The following is a 23222-nucleotide window of genomic DNA, read 5'->3' on the forward strand; positions in this document are numbered from 1 at the left end:
TTGAAAGAGAAGTTTATACTAATCAGAATTACAAGATATTTTTATCTTACAAGATATTATATATATATAATTAAGATATTATATTTATATTTTAAATATAAATTATATTTATTTATATCTTACAAGATATTACAAGATATTATATTTCTCATTCAACTAAAAAACATTTAAAAATTTACTCAGAAAGAGACCCTAAATAAACTGTCTTCTAATTGTTTTAAAATATATAAAATATATTAATTAGATCAAATTTGACTAACTTATTTAAATACTTTATCTCCTCCTATGACATCATCCATATCTGACTATTTTTGGTACTGGGATTTCAACGAGGTAAGAAGATATCTGACTAAAATGGGAATTAATTTCAAGGAATTAAATATCCCAAAGCTTTTATCGCTTCTTGGCCTTTTGGCTAAGATCAAGTGTAAATATCCCAAAGCTTTAGAACCAAAACCTGTCATTTTAAACTTAAGATTTTCTTTTTTTTTTATTATGTTATGTTAGTCACCATACAGTACATCATCAGTTTTTGACGTAGAAAGATTTTATGGTAAAATTACTTTTCAAAAAATAGCAATACTAGCAATTAATTTGATTTTTGTAAGTTATTTGACTATCACGGGAAAAACACATATAAAACAGAAAATGAATGTGTAGAAAATTGAGTAAATTGAATCTTTTCAGCCTTATTTTTTTCCCTAAAACAAAATAACTTTACTCACATTTTTTCCATCCAGCAATTCCATGCACTTTTCATTTCTGTTGAAGTTACCTACTACTTCAGGATGGACGCAAGTATGATCTCTGCTGGAGAGAATAGTCATTGGGACCCCTGAGTACGCTGTCCTCCGGAGTTCTCTAGTAATCTGAGCTATCTGTTTGTGTGTGCGTGTCCCAAAATATATTTTGGGTATCTTGGATTTCCCCCCATGATCCTTCTTAGTGGCATTTGAAGAATCTTGACTGCTTCCTTGTTTAGTAGAACAACAACACCTGGAACAGTGACCAGGGGTCTGTAACAAAGGAAGGAAAAGACAATTTATGTCTGGCATGCCACAAAAAATGTTATTAAACCTCTCACAAAATCAGAAACTGTAAGTAATAAAACACAACTATCAAAGAGAAATGTCAAGATATTACATCATCTAAAACTTGCCATTAAAGAAAAAACTACAAATTCCATTTCAAATTGGTTTTCTTGCACTCTTCAAAGTTACAAACAATATTTCCACATTTGCATGGCTTTCTAACATATCATTCTGACACTCAAATTCCAAATGTTTTAAGAGGCTTTAATTCTAATTATAAAAATAAGATAAAATGGAGGACAATTTCATTTTTGCTTAGGCTTCAAGTAAACTCGTAATACTACAGTTTAGAGTTGATAATGTTATTTTTGTTCACAGCATAGCATATTCAAATATTCTGTACCAACATTTTAAAGAGCATTTTAAATATAGCTTACAAAAAATAGAAATATCAAGTCAAATCTAAAATATCATTAAAAATAAGAAAAATATTATCCACCCTAGGGATGCAAATGAATGCAAATTATTAATATGTATTAATAAAGGCAGGTTGTTTGTCTGGAACAAGTACATCTGAAATTTGATTACCTGTCATGGAATTCAAATCCATCAGTATAATTTTTCAGGACAGCTTTTTCTGGACAATTTTACTCATAATTCAGTTCCATAATTAAAATAATTAGATAAATGTCTCCTTAAACGCAACATATGGAACAGCAGGAATATAGTCTGTAATTTACCTTATTTTCCTCTTCTGTTTCCCAACTCAAAAATAAAATAAAAAATTTAATGCTATACATTAGAACCATGAGTTCTTAATAACTACGCTCTCCTCAATCTCAATTACTATACAAATGAGACAAAATGCAGTCTCATTTAAAAGAAATACTGTGAAATAGTTACAGAAGGGGTCACTGGTGGGGAATAAAAGCTAAATAGCACAGTAGCTTAAGAGAATTTGTTCAGCAGAACAAATACACCATTTAACTGAAGACTTTTTTTTAATTATAATCAGTAAGAGTAGCCTTCATAAACAAATGCTAAGTCATAGCATGTTACACCACAACACTGGGGATCAAGCTGTCTTTTAGCCTCAACTCGGTGGAAAAGCAAGTTCAAATTACTCCCAGTCTCACTCAACCTTGTCCACCATTAAATATTACAATACATGATAGAATGGATGTAAATGTGACCCTTCTGGAGCTGTCACTCACTGGGATAAAAGGTTCACTGATGTGCCAAATAAACAGTCAGTCAAAGCAGATAAAGTTACAGTCATGCTGGAATTGTTACATTCCCCTCTCAAGTTGCCAGTAGCAGCAGATTTCATTACAGAGTGCTGCCACATTAAATAGCCAGTTCCAAATATCCTGCCTTCTATATTGAATAATTACTTATTCACTGAAAGGATAAAAAGAAGAGTTATGAATGGCGCTCTTGTCAACAGTGAGGCAGGAAACAGCTGACATGTGGTTTATGTTACATATGTTGCAATATCTAACAATTTATGGTCATACAGAAAATGGAACGCAAATTATATCATGATATTTCTGACTGAATTTTTTTGGCCTTTGCAATGATCACATTAATTAATTAACCTAGTAAATGAGGTACAATAATTCTAGGTAGTAGAATTAGTTTACTTTTCAATACCTTTAATCTTTTCACTCAATTATACTATTTCTCTTTCCTATGATATAATAAATTAAATACTGAATATTAAGTTGAATATTGGAATGCTATATACTATATGGATATATTATATCCAAACATAAAAGTAATCCCATAAAGTGGTCTTCTCTCAAGGCTTTGAAAACCTCCTTTTTGATGAAACACTTTCAACATCAATTCCACTTAAAGCTTTATCACCTACACCTTTCATTTTAATTCCACTTTTTTCTAATCAAAAGTCCAAACAATATTGAAATAAACAAAATAAGTCAACCACCTATGACAAATAATGTAATATATAACCTACAGACTTTCATACATATATATCTCCTATATAACTTTTTTCAAATAAAAAGGGATGCTATTATACAGTTTTATAATGCTTTTTTATATTAAAACTTTTTTTTTTACTTTTTAAAAGGGATGAATTTGGCATTAGTAATTTTAAAAAAGGATCTCCCTATCTTAAAACGTTATGATAGTATCTATAGCTAACAAAAATAAAAGATCTAGAACTAATTTCAGAAAACTTTTCCCATTATAGCAGCTTTATTTAGGTACTTTAAATCTGGTTTTCATTCCATAACTGATAAAATTATAAGCTATGGTTAATTCTATATTAAACATGTTTTTGTTCATTATGTTTTACAGTGGTCTGAAGCAATTATATCTTCTAAGAACATGGTCTTCTAGTGGTTGTTTAGGCAAGTATTGTAGAAGATGGAAATTGAGAAAGAAAGTTGATTCTTTTTCCTTTGCAATATTAAAGAATTATTTCTTCAGGTGTGATCGTCTATTGAAGTTCTATTTAAAGGATTTGGTACAATCATATTTAATATAGGAAAAAACTGAATGTGGCAAGAGAAGAGAGGCTTCAAAAAGACATTTGGAATTATTTGCACCAAAATCACTTATTTTCAATTTTGTAAAACTAGAGAAAGAACACTGAAAACAGCCAAGATAGGAAGTCCTAATATCCTCTAATCCAATTAATAGGCTAACACTTTATGGACTCTCTCTCTGAAACACTTTGACCTAGCCATCTTTAAATAATAAATGAACAAAATTAAATAATTTTGTACCTTTCATTAAGTATTTCTCCTGCTAACAAGCTATTAGGTTTATCTTTCAAAGATCTATTTTCCTTTTGCTTTTGACCTTTGAATTTATAGAGATTGCATGAGGAAGTGGAGAATAAATTAAAAAGTATTCATTTTCATCCAACATATCTGAATGTCAAGAAAGATAAAACATATAGGCTCCCTAAAACCTATAATCTCTAAGACCTGAAAGTGGCAGAGTAGTCCTTTAAGAGATGGCTGTTTCTCCTATAGTTACAAACTGTCTAGAGTCCTTTTACTTCAACAAAAGACAAGAAAACCCAACCCAAATAACACCAAAATTCCATTATTATTTAAGGAGAAAAAAAAAACAAACCAAATAAACAAACAAATAAAACTACACGGGCGCATGGCTGGCTCAATCAGTGGAGCGACTCTTGATCTCAGGGTCATGAGTTCAAGCCCCACGTTGGGCATGGAGCCTACATATCTACGAAGAAACACAAGAGATGCATGTGGGTGTGACAGCTATATTTTTTCCACATGTAGGAGTCAACTGTTTAAAAATACATTTCAGGGGCACCTGGGTGGCTCAGCGGGTTAAAGCCTTTGCCTTCGGCTCAGGTCATGATCCCAGGGTTCTGGGATCGAGCCCTACATCAGGCTCTCTGCTCAGCAGGGAGCCTTCTTCCTCCTCTCTCTCTCTGCCTGCTTCTCTGCCTACTTGTGATCTCCATCTGTCAAATAAATAAATAAAATCTTTAAAAAAAATACATTTCAAATCTACAATAGTCAAAACTGTTCTTAGAGGGTCAGCAATCAAGGATTTTAGAAAATTTCCTTCATGTCTAACAATTTCTATTCTCTCTCTTGTCCTACAATATAGAAATATATATCTAATTTTTTGAAAGAATGAAGAAAGATTATAAGATTTGATCTTGAAAGACCAAATTCTGAGTCCTTGTCACTTTCACAAAGCTATAAGTTCAAGTAAGATAAGATATAATTTCAAGGTCTAAAGTTTCATAAATTTCTCCAACCTTTCCCCACAAAAACAACATAAAAATTTCTATGCCTAGGGGCATCTAGATGGCTCAGTTAGTTAAGCATCTGCCTTCAGTTCAGATCATGATCCTGGAGTCTGGGAATTGAGTCCTGCATTGGGCTCCCTGCTCAGCACGGAGTCTGCTTCTTCCTCTGTCCCTCACCCCGCTCGTGCTCTCTCTCTCTCTTAAATAAATAAAACCGTTAAAAAATATATTAAGAGGGGCATCTGGGTGGTTCAGTGGGTTAAAGCCTCTGCCTTCGGCTCAGGTCACGACCTCAGGGTCCTGGGATTGAGTCCCGAATCAGGATCTCTGCTCCACAGGGAGCCTGCCTCCCCGTCTCTCCCTGCCTGCCTTTCTGCCTACTTGTGATTTCTGTCTGTCAAATAAATAAATAAAATCTTTAAGAGATATATATATATACATATATATATAAAGAAATAACTATGTTGGGCATGGGGGTAGCTCAATCGGTTAAAGCCTCTGCTTTCTGCTTAAGTCATGATCCCAGAGTCCTGGGATCAAGTCCCGCATCAGGCTCTCTGCTCACAGGGAGCCTGCTTCCCTCTCTCTCTCTCTGCCTGCCTCTCAGCCTACTTGTGATCTCTGTCTGTCAAATAAATAAACAAACTCTTTAAAAATTAAAAAAAAAAAACTATGGTTAAATAGTTGAAAAATAAAAATAAGAATGAGCACAGTGACTAAATACATTTTAAAAATGGAAAATAATAAAGGAAAGCTACGAACTATTGTATTGTCAGAGAAGTTATTTTGCTAATTCAAAAATCAGGTAACCTTCTAAAAGGCTATGAATTAAATTCTAAACACAGACATAAAAGGGTATATTGATGCAAAAAATAAGTATATAAAAGAGAGGAAAAAAGACTAAAAAGAAGTTTTGTAGGAAATAAAGGGAAAACTAAATCCATAAGATAATTACATACTTTTCTGAAACTTTCCACATCTGTATTGTCTTTCAACCACACTGTAAATTCCTTGAGGACATACACTATGTCTTACATTTCTTTATATAACTCATTCATTAAACATGGTATTTTGCATATGACTATAACTTAAAATTTTTTTAATTGATGGACTGTGATTTATGTTGCCAAGCCAAGTACTGTACATATACAACACTGTTGTTATCCAATAGATGCATAATTGATGTCCTAATTTGAAGTTCTTCACATATCAAAAAGTTACTTCAAAATAAAAACGTTAGCTTGTAAAGGAAAAAGTACAGGGCAATCTGTTATTTTCAAGGCCAAAAAGAAAAATCATCTTGTTATGCTAATATTTGGGCCACTTTATAGTTGTGAGCAACAAATACATATCCTGATATATTCATTATTAATAATAACAATCATTTATTAAGGCTGTCCCTGTGCTAAATACTTTATATGTTCTATCTCATCCATTCAAGAAATATTAGAATTCCTGATATATCAAGCTAAGTAGAAGATAATGACAGGGGTTACCTCATCTCACTGACAATGCTTCATTCTTTAATTGTTCTACAATGCGCAGGTTTTCGAGCTTATCACTACCAGTTTCACTCATGAATTACAGAATTCTTTAAAGTTAGTACTCAAGTGCATTATTTACTGAATGCAATTATAAAATATTCCTAAGGGTAAAGTATAAAATTCAGATGAAAAAAAATTTTTTTAATTTATTAGTTGACTTTAAGTCAAGTATTTTCTAACAAGATTTACATTATGTTCCTCAAGGGGGGAAAAAAAACCTCTCAATTAAGAGACTCCTTAAAGCATACAACAACAAACTTTTTCTGTAAAGGGCCAAAGAGTAAGTATTTTATGTTTTGTAGTAAATAAGGTCTCTGACCCTGTGCAGGAAAATATCTTTATGATCCCAATGTGGGAAAGGATTTCTTAAACAATACACCAAAAACACAATGACTGAAGACACAATCTCATTAGGGTGTAATATTTCTTTTTAAAACGGCACGTCCCTTTATTAAAAAAAAGAAAAAGAAAAAGGCAGCACAGACTAAGAAAGGATATCTGCTCTGCATATAACCAAGGACCAGTATCTGTAACATATGAAAAATTCCAACAATTCAATTTTAAGACAAATCCAAAAGATGATCAAGAACAAAAGAATCACAGAAGAGAAAAGCTGAAAGGCCAATAAACATCAGAAAAGATATATAGTTTAATGCTAACCTCATTACTAATTAGGAAAATGCAAATTAAAACCGTAATTTGATTCCATTTCCCATCCATCAGATAGGGTGTTCGAGAAGATTTGAAGCAACTCTCACACACTGCTGACCCAAATATAAAGTGGCACATCCACTTTGTAGAGCAAACTGGTGATCTAGTGAATCAAAGATACATAGACACTCTGATCCAGCATGACACTGTTAAGTATAAATACTAGAGAAGCTCTTGCACATTAAGACAGATACAATAGCGATATTCTTTCCAGCATTGTTTAAATAGTGAGGAAAACAAGCTAAGTGTATCAAAAAAGAATGGATAAATAAATTGTGGGGTTTTTTAAATCAATAGAATACTATCTGTAATGAAAAGCATGTATCAACATAGATAAACATCAAAAAACCAAGGTCGAGCAGACCGAGTATAACTTAAATTTTTTTCTCCCCTTAAAATTCCAAACAAACAGATGATGATAGGAATAAAACTATAAAACTTTAGGTACAGAATTAGGAACCCCCACTGTAGGAGATAATCTGTAAAGCTAAGAATTGTAATGGACAATATACCTGAAAAATGCTAAATATTCGAAAGAAATCTAGCACAGCAAATACAGTCCATTCTGGTTCTTCCTCAGCTGCTTATTAACACAGAATAATTTTCATCTTAACACCCCTTGACCAAAATATTTCAACTTCATTTATTAGGAAATAAGTTTTTAATTTAGGATCCATGAACTGTTACAGAAGAGAGGGTTTGAATCACCCAGAAACTACAAACACAATTTTGTGTGCATTTCTAGAAAGTCAGTCCAAACGTTCCTCAGGTGCTCAAGAAGACTGTGACTTACTGGGTGAGGGCTTTCCTCCAGAATGTACATCTGATTTCCTAATGAAAATCAAATGGAAACAGCATTTTCTTTATAACCAACTCGGCCAGACACATTTACTCGGTAAAGAAATAAACAAGCTGATGATAGTCCAAAGAAGGCAATTTTACAAAGGTTCCTCCACTGCTTGTAAATTCATTTATCTTTTATGTTTGTTAATTACCTAATTTTAATATAATTCTAAAAAACCCAGTTTATTGCCACTGCTTATTTCTAACTCCATTTCACAGATTAAAAAAAAAAATCTAAAAGAGTTCCTCAAGTTGTTATGAAATACATAATAAATTTGTGGAAAAGTTGGAACTCATAAACTTACACATCAAAACAAAGCCTTAGTAAGTTCATTTTCATCTACCATCTAAGTTGGCAAAAAAACCAAAATATTACACTTTTTAATTTCAGAATGCCATGCACATAAAAAGCTAGTGGTAAAAAGCCAATGAAGGTAGAATTATACTATGATCTTTGAGACATAAAAAAGAGGGTTTACTGTTAATCTTTATCAACCAATTGCTGTTGTCCAAGCCATCTAAACAGGTACTGAATGCCTGTTGTGCAAAATCTCACATAAGCGCACACTCTAGTAAGATAGCAAAAGTGACATAGCTATACCTTCTCAACTATTCTTTTTAAAAAATTCAAACAGTAGTACTCTACTGCCAGTTTCATGATTAAACTGCACAAAGCAGCTGTTTATCCACTCACAGCAACCAGCAGGTGAACCTGATTCAATATTTATCACAGGCTTTCACAGATCACTGCTAACCAAGCAAACGTTTTAATTAAGCTGGAACTTGCTTCAAAGAGCTCATTCAAGATGTCAATCAGCAGGTAAGGGATCAGATACAGTGTCAGGTGAGAGTGTGTAATATAAATCCACAACTTTCTTCATCCCATCGCTGTAAATTAGCCTGCTCTAAAGTTCAGACTCTGATTGTAACAGACTGCCAGTCTCCTGGAATGTGTAACTGAAGTCACTCAAATTCTATTGTGAAGGTTGTAAGCAATATGTTAAACTGCAATGGGCTAGCACATTAAGACAGATCCTTTTCACGGTTGTTTTTTGATACCGTAAGTGTTTGTTACCCTACTCTCCACTTACTGTTTACTTTCTTGCCTGGTGTAAATGGGAATTCCTTAACACAGTTGCCTCAGTTTCTGAAAAGCTTATGTTTCAATAGAATTAGTCAAAAAAAGATCCAAAGTGATATAATTTTTTACCTAAATTTATAACAATTATAGTCTATAAAAATTCTCATTTTAAGAATAATCACATGATAAAAAATGACCAAACTGCTATAAAGCAAAAATTCTCTTGGTTTAAGAGCCCTTTACACAGAAGTGCCTATAGCAACAAAGTCTCAAAGTATAGTAAGTCACATGGGCCAACTTCATGACACATACGTGGTGTTTATAACAAAGAAAAGAAAAAAAAGAATCAAAGATGATGAGGGGAAAAGGGAAAGCTCTTCCTCAAAGAATATCAGCTAAAAATTGTATGTAAACAGAATGAAAGAGTTTCCAAAATCACCATCTTGTAACTCCTATGTAATAATTGATTCCTGAAAGCTACCCAAATGGATGGTAAAATCATTGAGTAAAAAGTTGTTGGGGAACAAGATAGCCACACAGTCTCCAAATATCACCCCACAGATTACTTATTAACTGCAAAAGAAAAATGTGCCTTTATCATGGAGACCTGGTAATCACCAGTCTAACCAAATGGTCAAATGATACAGTGGTCAGACAAACTGGGATCAATGTATCTCTCTTTTTTTTTTTAATTTTTTTTAAGATTTTATTTATTTATTTGACAGAGAGAGATCACAAGTAGGCAGAGAGGCAGGCAGAGAGAGTGAGAGGGAAGTAGGCTCCCTGCTGAGCAGAGAGCCCGATGCGGGACTTGATCCCAGGACCCTGGGATCATGACCTGAGCCGAAGGCAACGGCTTAACCAACTGAGCCACCCAGGCACCCCGATCAATGTATCTCTTGATGTCATATTAGAAAAATATTTACGTGCTCTTCTTGAACAAAACCACATGATTGTGAAAGTCAAATAATCAGACATGAATCAAATAGAACCCAGAAAGAAAATGTGTTAAAAAGATTATTTGGTTGGTGAAAATTAATCCAACTGCATACTTAATATTTTTCAAGCTTCCTTCAATGAACTTTTTAAAATGAGAAAACAAAGCTATCCTGTGATATACCTTTCCTACATAATTGACTAAAATGCTACAAGCAAAACTCACACAAAATAGAGATTTTTTTTTACTCTTTCATGAGCATTAAAAAAGGAGTAAGTTATTATCAATATACAAGCCTCTAAAGCAGCACTACCCGATAGAACTTCCTGCAATGATAGAATGCTCTTTATCTGTACTATTCAATATACTTGCCACTAACTACTACATGGGGCTAGTGAGTACTTGAAATGTGCTCAACGCAACTAAAGAACTACATTTTAATTTTAATTAATTTAAATAGTTACATGTGGCTAGCAGCTATGATATCAATGTGTATTTAAAATACTACAACAGTTTCCAAATTTAATCTGGAATATAAACTAGTGAGAAAAACCAAAAATATATGGAAAGGAAGATGGGCATGAATGGTATTTTTATGTATATAAGAAATTAGTGTACATGATAAAGATGCTGTGCTAGGCACCTCTTTAGACATGTGCCCAACCCTATATTCCTTTTTTTCTTTTTTTAGATTTTATTTATTTGGAAGAGAGAGAGTTTAAGCAGGTGGAGGTAGAAGGACAAGCAGACTGCACTGAGTGTGGAGCCGAAGGGGGCTCGATCTCACAACCCCAGCCGAAATCAAGATCAGACACTTAACCGACTGAGTCAACCAGATGCCCCAACCCTATATTCTTAAAAGAGTTTATCATCTATAGCCCTGCTAAAAATGTGGACCTGGTAACACATGACCATGCCCAAAATACTCCCAGGCAAAGCAAGACCAGTAAGATTCACTTTCCAAGAACTTGTATTTGGGGTATTTAGATTAGGGAATCTAATTACTAGGGAAACATTCCTAGAAATTTTGGGGGAAAGCACTATCTTAAATGATACCACGAGGATAAATTCAAACAAATCCTGAATATAAGAAATCCTACAAGACAAATAATGCAGTTTTCTCAACAAGTAAATGGCATCCCTCTTAAAAGAAATGCCATGCAACTTCCTTGTTTAGATTCTGATTTTTAAAAAGCCAATTCTAAAACAACATTTTTTAAACAATCAAAAACAATTGTAAACAGACTGGGTATTAGACAAAGAATTACTGTTAATTTTCTAAACCATAGTAATATTATATTTAAAATGTTAGAAATATATGCTAAATTATGCATGGGTAAATACATGTGAAGTCTAATAGTTGCTTTAAAATGTTGCAGTCCTAGGGGCACCTGGGTGGCTCAGTGGGTTAAGCCTCTGCCTTTAGCTCAGGTCATGATCTCAGAGTCCTGGGATCTAGCCCCGCATTAGGCTCTCTTCTCAGCTGGGAGCCTGCTTCCCATCCCCCGCCCCGCCTGCTTCTCTGCCAACTTGTGATCTCTCTCTGTCAAATAAATAAAATAAAATCTTTTTAAAAAATTAAAAATAAAATATTCAGTCCTTCAGCCCCAAATTGGGTGTAGAAATTATTTAAAAAAATAATAATTAAAAAAAATAAAAGCAGCCCCTTTTGGGGCCCCTGGCTGGCTCAGTTGGTGAAGCATTCACCTTGTGATATTGGGGTTGTGAGTACAAGCCCCACATTAGATGTAGAAATTACTTAAAAACAACCTTTAAAGGGGTGCTTGGATGTCTCAGTGGGTTAGGGCCTCTGCCTTCGGCTCAGGTCATGATCCCAGGGTGGGATCGAGCCCGGCATCAGGCTCTCTGCTCAGCAGGGAGCCTGCTTCCCCCTCTCTCTGCCTGCCTCTCTGCCTACCTGTGATCTCTGTCTGTCAAATAAATAAATAAAATCTTAAAAAAAAACAGAACCTTTAAAAAAAAAAAGTTCAGTTTCTCACTCTTTCCTCTTCTCATCTCTCTCTCTCAAAAAAAAAAAGAAAAAAATAGTAAAGGGTAAATAAAACAAATAGGGGAGGTAAATTGGCACAATATTAATAATTATAAAAGCTAAGTAATGGGCACAAGCTTGAAGTTCATTATATGGTCCTCTTCTCTGTGAGTGAAATTTTCTTAATGAAATATTATTAAAGAAAATTTATAAATTCATTTTTTTTAAAGATTTTATTTATTTGAGAGAGAGAGAGTGTGACAGACAGCATGAGCAGTGGGGGAAGAGGGAGAAGCAGGCTCCCACTGACCAGGGAGCCTGACGCAGGGTTTAATCCCAGCATCCTGGGATTGTGACCTGAGCCAAAGGCTGACACATAACTGACTGAGCCACCCAGGTGTCCCTACAAATTCCTTTTATAAAACAAGTACATTGATCCTAAAGCAAATCTGGATATACTTTTTCTAACCAAAAATATGAAGAGATCAAGACCATTCACATATGAATATCGTAACAATGAATTCTAAATGTTAATAGGAAATGGGATTCTTCTACATGTGTACACACACACAACCAAAAAGCCAAGAACAAAAGGATAATTCAGTATTAGGATCTTTTAATGTAGTTAACATATTAAAAAATAAAATGTGAAAATTTTTCATATTCATATCCATAGTTTAATATTCATTCTTGATGAAAATGCTGAGTAAAATAGGAATAAAATGATTCTTCTCAACCGTGACAAAAAATTATATGTAAAATTAATACATTAGTCACATATATAATTTACATATAAATATATAACTTGTATAATTTAACATATTTATAGATTTACAGATATGACTTATATATAATTTTCAAAAGCCACTGTCATGCTTTATGAAGAAATCCTAGAAGCATTCCCATTAATATTTCAAAGAAGACAATGATGACCATTACTTCCCAATGTGCCTAGGACAATCTCAGTTTATATCTGTTGCTTCAGCTCAATTATTAATAATGCCCCCCATTACCTTCATTCACAAAAGTGTCCTATTCTGGACAATAAATATGATTCTTCTATCTTACTATTTTTTTTAAAGATTTTATTTATTTATTTGACAGACAGAGATCACAAATAGGCAGAGAAGCAGGCAGAGAGAAGAAGGGAAGCAGACTCCCCGCTGAGCAGAGAGCCCGATATGGTGCTCGATCCCAGGACCCTGGGATCATGACCTGAGCTGAAGGCAGAGGATTTTACCCACTATTATTACATTTAAATTGGAAATATTAAAATTGCAAAGAAGGTAAAATGGTCACTATTTACAGAAAATATGATTATATACTTGGAAAACCGGAGAAAATTTATTGGAACTATTAAAATAAAAGAATTCATTAATATGGCTTGGTAAAAAAAAAAAATGTAAATGTAAATGTAGTTTAGTAAAAAGAGAGAAATCAGTAATCTTATAAAACCATATCAAATCAGAAAATGTAACTTAAGAACAAAATCCCAATTATATAGAAATAAAAGATAAATTTCCCAGGAATCAACTTAAAAATATACTGAAGTAGTTAACAGGATATACTAATTAGATGGAGCAAATCCCTTTACAACCTATACATACATCAAATCATCATGATTTATACTTTAAGTATCTTAGAATTTTACTTATCAATTATACCTCTTTAAACCTGGAAAAAAAGTTAAGAAAACTTTAAACAGTATTGAAGAAAAATTAAAAAAAAAAAAGAAAAGAAAATGGAAGCAGAACGTTGTCTTAAATCGAAAGACATCATAAAGAATTAAACTCTTTCAAATAATCTATAAAATGTGTCAAGAATTTATTTTTAGCTAGATAGTCTAATTCTAAAATATATATGTAAAAATAAACAAGAATAAATAAACAAATAAATAGGTAATAAAGAGGAACTAGACACCTAAAATATTAATGAGTACAATAACTGAAACTGTAGACTGATGGAAAAGAAAATAGAAAGTCCAGAAGTAGAACCAGATACATTAAGGAATCTAGAATATCATAAAGTCATAAAAGTTGCATCTCAAATTAGTAGGGAAAAGAACTATCAGTAAATGATGTTGGAATAATGGGGTAGTAATCCAAGGGGGGAAAAAAATTACATATTCATATCTCATTACTATTCACCAGAATAAATTTCAGATTTAAATATAACAACTTAAAAATGTTTAAATCACCTGAGTAAGAAAGGTCCTTCTAAGTATGACCAAAACCCAGAGGCCATAAAAGACTGACAAATTCGAATACATAAAATAAAAATTTCCTGCATGATAAAAATCATTATAAAAAAGACAAAAGATGGGGTGCCTGGGTGGTGCAGTCGTTAAGCATCTGCCTTCGGCTTAGGTCATGATTCCAGGACCCTGCATCAGGCTCCCTGCTCTGTGGAAAGTCTGCTTCTCCCTTTCCCACTCCCCCTGCTTATGTTCCCTCTCTCACTGTGTCTCTCTCTGTCAAATAAATAAATAAAATCTTAAAAAAAAAAAAAAACTATTATCCAAAATACACAAAGAACTCTTAAAACTTAAGAAGAAAAAAGCAAACAACCCAATTAAAAATGAGTTTTTTTAGCCTTTTATTTTTTTTAAAGATTTTATTTCTTTATTTGAGAGAGACAGAGCATCATGAGCAGTGGGGCGAGGCAGTGGGAGAGGAGAAGCAGACTTCCCACTGAGCAGGGAGCTTGATGAGGGGCTAAATCCAAATCCCAGGACCCTGAGATCATAACCTGACATGGAAGACAGATGCTTAACCAGCTGAGACACCCAGGCATCCCTAACCTTTAGACCTCATTAGACCTTCACCAAAGAAAATATACAGATGGAAAATAAGCATATGAAGAGATGCTTGTATCATATATCAGGGAAATGCAAATTAAAATGAGATATCACTACACACATAATTAGAATGGCCAAATCCAGAACACTGACAACACCAAATGCTGATGAGAACATGGAGCAACAGGTACTCTCATTTATTGTCAGTGAAATACAAAATGGTATAGCCATAATGGAAGACAATTTGGCAATTTCTTACAAAACTAAATATACTCTTACTGTAAGATTCAGCCATCATACTCCCTGGTATTTACCCGAAGGAGCTGAACACACGTCCACACAAAAACTTGTAGAAAGATCTTTATAGTCACTTTATTCATACAAAACTTGAGAGCAACCAAGATATCCTTCAGCAGGTGAACAAATAAGCAAACTGTGGGACATCCAGACAATGGAATATTTATTCAGCATTCCAAGAAATGAGCTATCAAGCCATGAAAAAACAGAGGAACCTTAAAAGCATATTACTAAGAAGATGCCAAACCAAGGGCGACATATTATATGACTCCCAACTATACATAACATTCTGGGAAAGGTAAAACTATGGAGACAGGAAAAAGATCAGGGATTGTAGGAGTTTTCAGAGAAGATAGGAAGTGATGAATAGGTGGACCACAAAAGATTGTTAAGGTAGTAAAAATGCTCAGTATGACCTCATAATGATGTATACATGTTATACATTTGTCCAAACCCATTGTATATACAACACTAAGAGTGAACTGTAATATAGATTATGGACTTTCGATGATTAGGATGTGCTGATGTAGTTTCATTAATTGTAATAAATGTACCATTCCGTTGGGGGATGTTGATAATGGGGTGGCTATGCATGCAGGTAGGGGTAGGGAATATATGGGAGATCTCTGTACTTTCCCTTTAATTTTGCTGTGACCTTTAAATTTCCCTACAAAAATAAAATCTCAATAAAAATATTAAAATTTTAAAAATATAACTGAGATGCCTGGGTGGCACAGTCTGTTAAACATCCATCTCCTGGTTTTAGCTCAGGTTATGATCTCAGAGTTGTGAGATCGAGCCCCCTGTCAGGCTCTGTGCTCAACGTGGAGTCTGCCTGAGATTCTCCCTCTCCCTCTGCCTCTCCTGCTTCTGTTCTCTCTCTCTCAAATTAATAAATTAATATTTTAAAAATATAACTGATGATTTGAAAAAAGTAATAAAATACTGTGTGGAAGGGGTTATGGAGAGGGTGGTTGGGTTATGGACATTGGGGAGGGTATGTGATATGGTCAGTTCTGTGAAGTGTATAAGCCTGATGATTCACAGACCCATACGCCTGGGGCAAATAATACATTGTATGTTAATAAAAATAATTGATTAAAAAAATATTGTGTGGATCCAGTAAAATATATAATAAAAGTTGCACAAAAGATGAGAGTGGAAATTAAAGCATAGTGGTAGAAGGTTCTTACACATTATATGTGAAGTAAACATTTTAAAGGACAGTGACAAATTTGAGATTTAAATTATAAACCTGAGAGTAACCCCAAAAGAGATATAGTTAAGAAAGCAAAGACAGAATCCTAAAACATGTTCAATTAATCAAAAAGAAAACAGAAAGAAAGAAAAGAATAAAAAACAGATGGGGCAAATAGAAAACATACAGCAACCATAGTGATAATTACATTAAATGTAAATCACATAAACATTCCTATTAAAAGGCAGAAGTTGTCAAATTGGAAAAAAAAAAAAAAGGGAAGATTCAACTATCCATAAGAAGTCCATTTATGTATTTATGTATCCTTTAAATGTAAAGACAGATGGGTTAAAAGTAGAAAGATGAAAAAATACTATGCAAACACTAAGCATAAAAAGCTAGAGTAGTTACATTAATATTAAACAAAGTAGATTTTAGAACAGATTTTCCTAATGACAGATGGGTTAAATCATCAGGAAGACATAATCTTAAATGTGTATACTCCTAATAACAAAACTTAAAATCTAAGAAGTAAAAATTGATAGAATTGAAAGCAGCACAAATCCATGATTATAAGGCCTTCAGCACTCTTCTCTAATTTATAAATAGACAAAAAAAAAAAATCAGTAATAGAAAAGACATAAACAACATAATCAGCCAAACTGACCTGACATTTATAGATGACTATATTGAATAAGTAAGCAGGAGTCTATCAATGAATACATATTCTCACCAAGAACTCAGAGCATTTACCAACAGATCATTAAAACTATAAGAACTGCAATCACATAGAATATGTTCTCACAAAACTAAATTAGAAGTCAGTAAGAGAAAAATATCTGTGGAAAAAAGCACCTACTTAGGAGGTTTATTTAGAATTGTAAATAAATCTTGGGTCAGAGAAGAAATCACAAAAAAACTAGGAAAAAAAAGTAACCTAACATCAAAATCTGTGTGATACAGATAAAGTAGTGCTTACAGGGAAATGTATAACTTTCAATGGCTGTCTGAGAATGGGGGGAAAAAAAAGTCCAAACTCAATTATCTAAGCTTAAACCTGAAGAAATTAGAAAAAAGGCAAATTAAATCCAAAGTGAAACAAAGGAAATAAAGATAAAAGCAGAAATCAACCTAGTAGAAAATAGAAAAACTTTACAGAAAATGGAAAAGACAAAGTTGTTTTTTAGAGATAATAAAACTTATAAACCTCTACCTACATTGATCATAAAGAGGAACAAATTATGAATATCAGAAAGGAAGAGACATCACTACAGATCCTGCAAACATTTTTTTAAAGAGAATATTTTGAGCAGTATGCCAATAAATTCAAAAACTTGAATGGAATGGACAAAAGTCTTGAGAAATACTAATTACCAATTCAAAAAGCAAGAGGGCAGGGGAGATACCATGATCACAAAAAGCAAGAGAAAGTCTGAATAACCCCATATTTATTTTAAGAATTAAACATGTAGGGGCACCTGGGTGGTTCAATCAGCTAAGTGTCTTACTCTTGATTTCAGCTCAGGTCATGATCTCAGGGGCATGAGATCTAGCCCTGCGTGGGGTGGCGCCACACTTAGTGTGGAGTCTGCTTAGGATTCTCTCTCCTTCTCCCTCTGCTCCTTCCCCCACCCCCACTCCTCTTCCCTCTCTGGCTCTCTAAAATACATTTTTTTTAAAATTAAAAAAAGAGGGGCGCCTGGGTGGCTCAGCGGGTTAAAGCCTCTGCCTTCAGCTCGGGTCATGATCTCAGGGTCCTGGGATCGAGCCCCGCATCGGGCTCTCTGCTCAGCGGGGAGCCTGCTTCCTCCTCTCTCTCTGCCTGCCTCTGCCTGCCTCTGCCTGCTTGTGATCTGTCTGTCAAATAAATAAAATCTTTAAAAAATAAAAAAATAAAAAAATAAATAAAAATTAAAATTAAAAAAAGAATTAAATATGTAAGTGAAACCCTTTCCAGAAATAAGATGCAAGGTCCAAAAGGCCTCACTGGTAAAGTCTATCAAAAATTTAAGAAAGAAGTAATACCAGTAATTCCCAACTCATTTTAAAAGGCTAGCATTACCCTGATATCAAAACCAAAGCCATTATAAAAAATAAAACTACAGACTAATATTCAACCTGCATGCACAAAAAGCCTTAGCAAATTTAGCAAATCAAATCCATCAATATATAAAAAGGGTCTTATACAATGACCAAGTGGGTTTTATCCCAAGAATGTGAGTTTGGGTCCACAACCAAAACCCAATCATTGTAATTCACCATATCAACAGGATATAGGAGGAAAATCTTATGATCCTACCAAGAGATGCAATAAAATTTAAAAGAGAAAATTCAATATCCACTCCTTATAAAAACTTTCAGCAACCTAGGAATAAAAAAAAAAATTTCTTAACCTGATAAAAGACATATACAAAAGGGGCACCTGGGTGGCTCAGTGAGTTAAAGCCTCTGCCTTCGGCTCAGGTCATGATCCCAGGGTCCTGGGATCGAGCCCCACATGGGGCTCTCTGCTCAGCAGGGAGCCTGCTTCCCTTCCTCTCTCTCTGCCTGCCTCTCTCCTTACTTGTGATCTCTATCTGTCAAATAAATAAATTTTTTTAAAAAAAAGACATATACAAAAGACTGATAACAAATGTCATATTTAATGGTGAAAGAGTGAATGAATGCTTTCCCCACAAGATGTGAACAAGGCAAGGATAACCACTATCAACACTCTAATCCTCACCACTGCAATAAGGCAAGAAAATACATTAAAAGCCAAACATTATAAAAGAAGTAAAGTGTTTACTAGAGAATGTAAATGTACAATTCTGTGTACTTACAAAGTCCCACAAAATTTCCAACACCAACTAGAACCAGAAAGTCATTTAGCAAAGTTGCACTTTACATGGTCAATACACAAAAAAGAACTCTACTTCTATAATAAAAACACATAACTGGAAAAGAAAATTCAAAGTGGAATCATACAGTATTTGTTCTTTTGTGTCTGTCTTATTTCTCTTAGCATGATCTCTTCAGGGTTCATCTATGTGGCAGCACATGTCAGAATTTCCCTCCTTTTTAAGGTTAAATATTCCATAGTATGTATATACCACATTTGTTTATCCATTCATCTCTCAAAGGACACTTGGGTTGTTTCTACTATTTGGCTATTATGAATAATGCTTCCATGAATATTGGTGTACAAGTATATGTTTCAGTATCTGCTCTCAATTCTTTTGGATATATACCAAGAAATGAAATTGTTGGAACATATGGTAATTCCATTTAAGTTTTTGAAGAACTGGGAACAAGGTTTTTCAGTTAAAAAAAATAAAAAGTGAGAAACTTAGAATGAACCCTCTGGTGTTGAAATGGAATTTTTGTATGGATAGGAACACATAATTTTCAACATACAGATAGAAAAAGTATAAATATAAATACATATACTTGCACAGACACAGACACAGATACACACACACACACATAATTCCTAGCTCTGTCTGCTGAAAGGGCCTTGAACAGCAATCCCAACAGCAATGAACAAAACTAACACTCAAAACCTGGCTTCTAAATATTATTTGCCAAAAGGAACCAGGGCTCCCTGGAAAAATGGCTGAATCCAGTACTGGGGCAGAGAAAAGATAACATAAACCTGGAACATCTTGTGCCAGAAAGTAAGGAAATGCTCCAAGAATGAAGACATGTGTCAGAAATACACAAGCAACTTAAGTAAACTCCCACTTGCATATCTAAATAAATCATATAATGGATTATCACCCACTGAATAAAATGGGAAATCATGAGTCCATAAAAGTATAAAATGAATAATTTGAATGTTTAGTGAGGAAGTGTTATTTATAAAGTTTCAGAGTTTCTCTCCACAATTATTAATTCCTCTCCTCTTTATTATAAAAGGAAAAAAATAACTTTACAGTGATGCCTACCAGTCATCGCATTAATCAAATTATCAAGGCAATCATCATTAATAAAACAAAATGAAACTATTTGCCACCGCACAGAATGCAGTGGGTAGAATGGGAAGCATTGCTTCTGTGACATTCCTCCCAAAGATATATAACCTTCACCTAATTATGATAAAACCCAAAATTGAGACACATTCTACAAAGGCTATGATATTCTTATATACCAAGGTCATGAAAGTCAAGGAAAGACTTAGGAATTATTCCAGACTGAAGATAGCAAAATGACCATTAATGCAACACATGATTCTGAACTGGATCCTCCTGCTTATAAAAGCTTTATTGAGATAACTGACAAAACCTGACCTGGTTCTGAGTATTAGATAACAGAAATGACTTAGTTTTAATTTCCTGATTTTTATGGTTTTACTGTAGTTATACAGAAGAATGTCTTCACTTACAAGAAAAAGAGAAATAAGTATTCCAGAGTGATGGAGTATCAGGTCATCACCTTACTCTCAAATAGTTCCAGGGGAAAAAAGATATATTTGTATTGTACTTCCAATTTTTGGATAATATTGTGGCTATGTTGAATCTTAAAAAAGCTAAAATAAACAAACAAATAAATCAACCGGCCAGAAAATATGTCAATTAACAAAGCAATGTTCTAAAGTAATCTTTCTATACCCATTATCCATGAGTGAAAAATTTCTGTATGGCAATTGTAGACCCTATCGTCACTAAATACATACACGTGTAGGCTGGATTGGTGTAGATATTTCATTAGGTATTTATACATATCAAGAAAAATAATTGTCCATCCTCTAAAACATTCATGAAGTTCACACAACATGATAAAAAAGATTTGAAATTTTTGAGATTTTTCCTTTGTATTTCCACTGCAGAGGTCACTATTAGGTTTTCTATAAATGTTCAAAAAAATCACAATTATTGGAGCTGAAGGAAATTCATTCAAGCAGTTACTAATTGATTCTACAATCCTGTCCTTAGGTAAATTTGCAGATAAAGCAAGAAATTCAAACTAACCCCACTAACTTCTGACCTCACTTACCAAGATTAAAATAGCATAGGACAAGGGTTAGTAAACAATCTCTAAAGGGTCAGAGATTAAATATTTTAGGTTTTGTGAGCCATATGATCACTGTGGAACTTCTCAGCTCTAACACTGTACCAAAAAAAGCAGCCACAGACAATATGTAAATGAATGTAAACTATGTTCCCCAAAATTAATAAAAAACAAGCAGCAGGCAATATTCAGCCTATGATTTATAGTTTGCCAATTCCTGCAAAAATCTGATACAAATTTGATGCAAAAAGTTGCATAAAAAAAGTATGCATCAAAACAGACCAGTTATGATTTAGATTTTTAAAAGTCTTTTCTATGACCATGATATATTAGGTAAAAAGTAAAAGCTATATATACATTATAATTTTTAAGAAATTAAATTTTTAAGAAAATTTTTAAGAAATTTTTAAGAAAATTTTTAAGAAAAATTAAGAAAAATTAAAAATGCAGTATATGCATAATATATATATACATATATATATATATATATTTTTTTTTTTTAAGATTTTACTTATCTGACAGTGAGAGACACAGCGAGAGAGGGAACACAAGCAGGGGGAGTGGAAGAGGGAGAAGCATGAGTAGGGAGCCCGAGGTAGGGCTCAATCCCAGGACTCGGATCATGACCTGAGCCAAAGGCAGACGCTTAACGACTGTGCCACCCAGGCACTCCTATATATATGTTTTATACATATATGTTATATAACAAAAATAGCCACAAATTCTTCCCATCTCTATATGTAAGACCCTTTGCAATGTCACTTTATAGGTCTTCCCACCAAGAAGTAAACTCTACCACTTGAATCTGGGTTTGGCCATGTGACTTGCTTTGGTGACTAAGACATTAGCAAATGTGACACAATCAGAGGCTCAAAAGGTATTTGCACATTGGGGTTTGCTCTCCTGCTGCTACTTGAACCCTCAGTCATGACAGATAAGATATATATATGTCAGGATTAGATAATGAGAAATACCCACCAGTCCTGGCCAATTGCCAACCAAGCCCACGAAACACTGCCACTATGTTGTCCTGCAGCTGACCTGCTGCTGACCATAGACACATAAGTGGCCCAGCTGAGATCAGCAGAAGAAATGCCCAGCTGAGCCCAGCCTAAATTGCTGATCCCCAGAATAGTAAGCTAAATATATGGTTGGTTTCTTATATAGTAATGGGTAACTAATTGTGTGTGTGTGTGTGTGTGTGTGTGTATGTGTGTGTGTGTGTGTTTTTTAAGAACAGTGGATAGCAGGGGTGCCTGGGTGGCTCAGTGGGTTAAAGCCTCTGCCTTCAGCTCAGGTCATGATCTCAGGGTCCTGAGATCAAGCCCCACATCAGGCTCTCTCCTCAGCAGGAAACCTGCTTCCCCCTCTCTCTGCCTGCCTCTCTGCCTACTTGTGATCTCCTGTCTGTCAAATAAATAAATAAAATCTTAAAAAAAAAAAAAAAAAGAACAGTGGATAGCAAGCGAAATATCAGGGTTGATACTAAGGAAAATAGTTGAATTAAAGACTAATATTAATAACGTAAGTACACATTTTGGTGTTTTCCAAATTTTCACTAATAAATAGATAATGCCTTTGCATCCAAAAAAATTCAATGTCAGGGTCACCTAGGTGGCTCAGTCGGTTGAACATCCAACTCCTGACTTCAGTTCAGGTCATGATCATCTTGGTGTTGTGGGATCAAGCCCTGCATCAGGCTCTATGCTGGGTGTGGAGCCTGCTTGGGATTCCCTCTCTGCACCCCCCACCTGCATGTGATATCTCTCTAGGGGGAAAAAAAAAAAAAACACAAAAAAAGTCAACGTCATTTAAAAAACACATAATTCAATTATCAAAAAAGTATTTTTCAGTATTTTAGTGAAATACTGAGAGTATAAAAATACGGACATTCCTGACCCGATGCATTTGAAAGAACTGAAAGATTTTACATTCCAGCAAAGTTTGAGGATAGTTACAGTTCCATAGAAAACTAAACAGCAGTGCCTGGATGGCTCATTTGGTTGAGCTTAGGACTCCTTACTCCAGCTCAGGTCATGAT

General features: G+C 34.0%; 1 protein-coding gene across 1 annotated transcript in view; it reads right to left on the bottom strand.

The window, feature by feature from the left end:
- Positions 1–23222, bottom strand: part of BRIP1 (BRCA1 interacting DNA helicase 1) — a 182975-nt gene that overhangs the window by 126572 nt on the left and 33181 nt on the right. Inside the window, exon 7 of the mRNA XM_080825921.1 lies at positions 726–1016. Within this exon, the coding sequence (XP_080682047.1) occupies positions 726–1016 (291 nt within the window). The remainder of the gene's footprint in view (positions 1–725; positions 1017–23222) is intronic.

The sequence above is a fragment of the Martes martes genome (assembly GCF_963455335.1).
Source record: "Martes martes genome assembly, chromosome: 16".
NCBI lineage: Eukaryota > Metazoa > Chordata > Mammalia > Carnivora > Mustelidae > Martes > Martes martes.